The 6,440-nt window shown below is 39.6% G+C and overlaps 1 protein-coding gene across 1 annotated transcript in view; it reads right to left on the minus strand.

The window, feature by feature from the left end:
- Positions 1 to 6,440, minus strand: part of LOC102490825 (phosphatidylinositide phosphatase SAC2) — a gene marked incomplete at its 3' end in the record, with an annotated part of 143,405 nt that overhangs the window by 118,881 nt on the left and 18,084 nt on the right. The window contains 1 exon segment of the mRNA XM_027776563.1: positions 6,163 to 6,346. Coding sequence (XP_027632364.1) covers positions 6,163 to 6,346 — 184 coding nt within the window.

Below are 6,440 nucleotides of genomic sequence, written 5' to 3' on the forward strand. Positions count from 1 at the left end.
GTCCAGCAACATAGCCATTACGCTAACTGCTGGTCCCCCCATTTATTTTCATTAAAAAGAACAGATATATCCAATCCCTAGGCTTAAGAGTCAGATTCCACCTTTACTAAATAAAATGACATGAGACATGAGCACAGCTTTTTTAGATGGCAAAAAAGACAATGTTCCATCTTTTGTTCCTTCATTGTCCATTTAATTTTCCCAATAATTCCCCTTTGCTGCTCAAACTACTAGGTCTTTGGGAAAGTCATGATGCATTTTTTGCATAGAAAAAACAGAAAAATACATCATGACTTTATTAACAACCTAATATAAGGAGTAAAACAGAGAGTAGAATTAGTTTGATTCATTCAATACAATGTTTACAGAAGAACTGCTGAGGGCCAGGTGCTAGATAGAGATTTGGTGCTGAGTCTCTTCTGTTTCTTCTTCCTGGAGCGGTTAGGCTGAGCCTGGAGAAACACCAATGCAGTCAGTTTCCCAAAAGATAGAACTGACAGGGCACCTTGGTTTCTGGGACCTGTGTAACCTCCTACTGCTCTTCTGAAGCCAGTCTCTGGCATGTTCTGGCCTCTGCTGGCCACAGCCAGGCCAGAACACAAGTATGTAGGAACCAGTGATGCTATAGAGACCTCCCATCTTGGAAGATGATGGCCTGGAAGTCTCTTCTCCTTCATTCCACCTCTGCTTTGTGTGCTCTGACAGGATGCCCATGAAATAGGATCTAGGACTCTTGCAAAGGTATACTGAGAAAGGCTTCAGGTTGCTCATTACTGGAGAAAATAGTTCCCATCAAGTACATATCAGTGTTTCTGTTCCAAGATCTACCCTGTATCAATTCCCTTCCCAAACTGCAGATGTTCTAAAAATGTAAGAGTTACCTGATAAACAACCAAAGCTGGGGAAACTACTAGTGATGTATTACATAATGACATTCCTTGCAACTATACAAACTAATTATGTACGAAAGGAGGCAGGGCAGACAGAGGGTCAAAGAACAAACCAGTAGACCTATTGGCTTTTTCATTCCCTACTGATTCTCCCTCAATGTGCTTCCTTTGACACTCAGGAGGCTATTTCCTTCTTTATATACATTACACTATAATGTATAGTCAAGAAGATAAAAAGGTTTATAAAGCATTTTTGTCAGTATTGAGGAAAATTTAGCTTCAGAATCACATACTGGCTTAGATAAATAAGAGCCTGGCTCTTCCTCTTATTCTATTAACTTGATCAAATTACTTCTCTGTGCCTCAGTTTCTTTATCGAAAAAATGAGGGTGATAATGAAAGCCTTCCTCCTGAGGTTTACTGTGGGGATAAAATGAACTATAGAAAAGGCTTAGAATAGGGACCAGCAGGTGACATAGTGGTTGTGTCACTGGATTCCCACATGGCTGACCATGGTTTGGGTCCCAGACCAGGCAGCTTGAAAGTCACACCAGGTGCATATGCATGTGTGTCCAAAATCCTGAGAAGAGAATGGAAGAAAAAGGATTGCAGCATGGCCACCACCACCACCCCATCCCACACCCCCTGGGGAGTGATATCTCACTTTCAGTCTCTCTGGCAAGACCCCTCTAACAAAAATCTCTCTCTAAAAAAAAATTTCTTTAAAAAATTAAAAAAGAGAAGAAAAGGCTTCGAACAATATCTGGTTCAGAAAAATGCTCAACAAATAAAAGCTATTAAGTTACTTTTAATTTCAGTTGACATTGTATATGCACAAAACTTCCCTCACTTTGTAAAACTTGACACAAAAAAATTGTCATCGGTCACCTTAGAGACCCTATTTTTTCTTTTTTTTTTTTTTAAAGCAAAAGGGGGTGGTGGAGGGAGGAAACTTTGGAAAGATAAGTCTTTTCTATCTTAAAATAGAAAATAAATGTACATACATGCAATATGTACATGCATAAAGATAAATGCACATAAAAGTAAATTTATGAACCTGTGTGACCCAACTCCTAGTCTGTGAGTAATATAAAATATGAGGCAAAAAGTAGCAGAGGCTATAAAAGTGGTGAGCCATTTAAGAGAAACTAAAGACTTAAAAAAAACACTAGACAAAAAAACCTGGTTATTCAACAATAATTTAAAAATGGTTAGAGAGGAGCTAGATGGTGGTAAAGTGTGATGCTCTGCAAGACAATCCTATATGGGAAGGTTCTGGGCCCTGCCTAGAGAACTCCCTAAGTACACCAGACACATGTATACCCATGATGCAGGGCTGACTGAAGCGGGCGGTGGATCATGACATGGGAACTCTGGTGGGGAATGCAATCTCTCTCTCCCCCTTCCACTCTCTTTCTCTCTCTCAACCTTGTTAATGGGAAAAATAAATAAGCTTTTAAAAATTAGAAAAAAAAATTTAATATATTTAATAATTATTTTTTTAATGAAAGTGCCCTATTACATTCTGTCATAGTAATTGTGAATCTTTTGCAAACATGATTTTCTAAAAAGGTAAAATTCAAAGATCTTTTTTTAAAAAGTAAATACCAAATGAAACAAAACAGAATATAGCTCCATAAAACATGATTTTTCAAAAGAGATAAATAATATCCTATATGGATTTCAATTTTATAACTATAATTTCTTATTCAAATAAATTAGTTTCATATGATATACTAAAAATAATTTCATTATCAAAAATTTAGAATGAAATAACTTTTTATGTTTCTGTGAATTTTAACTGATAGCTAGTATCCCCTCCCTCAAAAAATATTCACTGGTATTCATCACTTAGAGTATCATCTTTCTATATATAGTTTATGCCTATGAATGTTACGTGTATGACAAATGCTTTGAGATCTTTACGTGGTCAGTCAGTCTCAGAATAGAATGAGGCAACACATAGCTGTAAATTATATAACACTGTCATATCAGACAAGACCACAAGGACTAGTGGAAGCAATTTTAAGCCTGAGGAGATAAGATCATATCACCATTCCACAAATGTGGATTGCAGTATATTCCTCCTTAAGTCTTTAAATTACAATTCTTATTCTCAGATATTAAACTCTATTTTCAAGAGATTACTGAATGTTAAGACAGTACTTTATCATTTTCCCTAGTAGAACCACTTAATAAAACCACTTAAATATTTTTCCCTGGTGGGCATTACCTTACAATAGACATAAACATCTATCAAAAAGCAGTGCTATGTATGCATAGCACCCACTACCCTTAAAAAATCTAAATTCTAGAAAACTAACAACACTTGGTTGTTTAAAAGAAAAAAAAAACTGAAATAATGTAAACAATGTTAAACATGTAATGAATACTACCACGAAGACTAAAAGAAAAAAAGATGATGCTATATAAGAAAAATAACACAAGTAGAAGCACATTTTCCCTCATATTTCCTCACCCAACCCAAATGGACAGAGATTTTCCACTCCAATTAAAATATATCCAAAACAGGACCTAAAATGAGTAATCCGTATAATGTAACCTCTTTAAGATAAAAGTATTATTCAGAGAAAACTTGGACTTTAATTCAGCTCAATTCAACCAAAAATGCCTTCTGTAGCCCAAGTATTCTAAAGCCTAAGGTTGCGAAGAAGAGTAAAGTACGGTCTTTGCTTTGGGGGAATCCACCATCCATTCAAGAAGCAAGCAAGCAACATGATGCAGTAAGAGCTATAACTAAAATATACTAAATGTAGAAGGTACTCGAGACACAATACAAGTGGCCAAAAATTCTGCCCTAGGGTTGAGGTGCTAGGGTGGGTACAGGATGGGTGGCATCTGAGCTGGATCTTATAAAAGAAAGAAGGCAGGCAAAGGAGCTGACAATAACAAACACTCCAGGCTAAGAAAATGATCATTTTATTTTTTTGGCGGGGGTGGGGGGGGTGATTGCTATAGGTGGTGTGCTCACCAGAAAGACAGAAAGCAAGAAATCACCCCTCGGGGGGATAGCCACGCTGCAATCCCTTCTCTTCCATTCTCTTCACAGGATCTTGGGCACACACATGCACAGCCAGCGTGAGTTTAAACCACCATGTCTGGGACTCAAACCAAGGTCGACTCCATGGGAGTCCAGTGACGTAGCCATTACACCATCTGCTGGTCCCAGGAAATGATAATTTTAACTTTAAATGTCATCAATACTGATTCTACTGATGTCTCGAGAGAAAAGAGACCAAAAAAATCAACTCCTGCTTCAGGTCATTCAACAGCCATAATGTCCACAAGTGTTTTAAGTCTTACGTTAGCTTGTTGGGAAAGTTGTAACATATTTTTCTGTTTTTCTGTGCAAAAACATGTCATGACTTTCCTGACCCAATAATACTGCCCTTTGAAAAGTAAATGTGAATTTTAACTGTACTTGGTTAAGTAACCTACTCAGTTAAATAACTAATAGGAAACAAAGATTTTTAAATGCTGTCATATAAACAACAGCAAAACTGACCATAAAAATAGAGGAAAGGTCCAATTAAAAAAAGCACTTTTGAAATGATTCCATATATTAAAAAGATCTGAAAAGCACATAGTCAATTAAAAATGCCATTATTAAATAGTCATTATTTAGAATGGATCTTGAGTACTGGACAGTATAAACTACCTGGTAAAGTCAAGAGCATGAAATTTTTTTATTCACTAGTTATATTTGAACACCTAAAGTTCAAAACTAACTTTTACTTCTGAAACGTAATGGCCTCTTCCTTTCTCAAGATTTGGTCTGCATTAATGTGTGGTTGGCTATATCCTAAAAAATGAGATAAACTTAACTGTAAAAACTATAGCCATTTTACTGGGTGGGGGGTTGTATTTGCCTTCTGATAGGAACTTTGGATAAATAAATAGAAACCCAAACTACATGCCTTGATCCAAAATCTAGACCCATTTAAATTGAGGAAACAGGTGCAGAAAAGTCTGGTCCTTCAGATGAATTGGGTATAATCTTAAATTCCATCCAGCTCTCATAATTTAAACTCATAGAATCCAAGGTGTTGGCTCTTTTGACAGCCTGGGAATTTTGCAACCTACTTCAAGCTGCACTGAAGCCTTACCCAATCTTGGGGGAGCAGGTGTGGGGAACTGTAGCCAGGCAAATGGTCAAATAAGGAAATAAAAGATAAGAGAATGACAGGAGACTGGCCCAAATTAACCTATCTATAACAACTGTCCTAAAACCAAGAACTTAATCTGGGTGCTATAGCTTCTCCTCCATTATGAAAAGAAGAATTAAAATGTAATAGCAAGAAAATACAACCAGAGCATAGGACAAAAATACTTTCTTCGGTGCTGGAGCTAGGGAACTGTAATAATAGGCCTTCATAAGAAAGAAACAGGCCCGACAGAAAATACTCTGCAGGTTATGGAAGTGCCCCTATCAGCGTCCCAATTCTATTCTCTGTGACCTGAAGCAGATTACTCACAACTTCGCACACCTTTCCCCTCACCTTTAAAGGATACCACCACCTGCTCTGTAAGGTTACATGAGGATTGGGAATATATTCAAGAGCCTGTCCTTGGAAAGCATCCTATAAATATAATAGTAACAAGCTGTGATCTGCAAGCTCATTTGAACCTTTTATAATTCCTATCATGTAATTCGTTTGTCTGGACCGCATACAAGAATTAGAAGTAAATTTGAAATGCTCTGGCTATTTCTTTAAAGAACTCTATTTTCTCTCCCTTTTTCCAAAGCGAAAGTGTCTCTGAGTGATTAGGTAAAAGGCCTGGCAATCTTTAAAAGGGGAAGGTGCCACCCACCCCCTTCAAAGAGGAAACTAGACCGTCAGCTGTCTGAGGGCAGGGACTGCTCCGTTTAACCCACGACTGCAAACACGTTTTCCTGAAGCAGACTAACTGGTGAAGACTTAGACTCAGCCCCCCCCCCCAGTAGTTTACATGACACCCAAACACGGGCCCAGATTACATTCTGTATCGCACAGCATGAGTCACACGGAAACTAACATTTTAACGTCGTGATACAGTTTAACTGTGATATTAAAGTCAAAGACAACTGCCTATGAGCTAGCCATAATAAAGGGACACCGTTAAGGGACCCGGGATAATACACGGACGTCAACCGGGAGGGAGTGTCCGACGGAACCAAGGTCCGAAGCGGCTCAATCACTTGAGACAGGAATTCGAACCCAGAACTCGTCGCGAAAGACAGGTCAGGAAGCCAGTCCAAGGTGGAACAGGCCTTTCACGCCCAGCGCATCCCGCTGGAACTTTCTGGTGGAGGTGGAACACCGGGCCTGGGCCCCGCGGTCCCGGACCACCGCGGACACGCGGTGCGGCTCGGAAGCGCGCTCGGGGGGACGAGGGTCGCCGACCCTTTCTTCTCCGCCGAGGGGCTCGGCGCTGCCCTCGGGGAAAGGCCGAGGCTCCCCGGGTCAGGAAATAATGACAGCTCGCCTGCTCGCAGCCCGCCCAGGCCCGCCTCGCCAGGCCGGCCGGAGGCGTGTCCTCGCGCGGGCG

Source organism: Tupaia chinensis, unplaced genomic scaffold (genome assembly GCF_000334495.1).
Source record: "Tupaia chinensis unplaced genomic scaffold, TupChi_1.0 Scaffold000683_1, whole genome shotgun sequence".
Classification (NCBI taxonomy): Eukaryota; Metazoa; Chordata; class Mammalia; order Scandentia; family Tupaiidae; genus Tupaia; species Tupaia belangeri.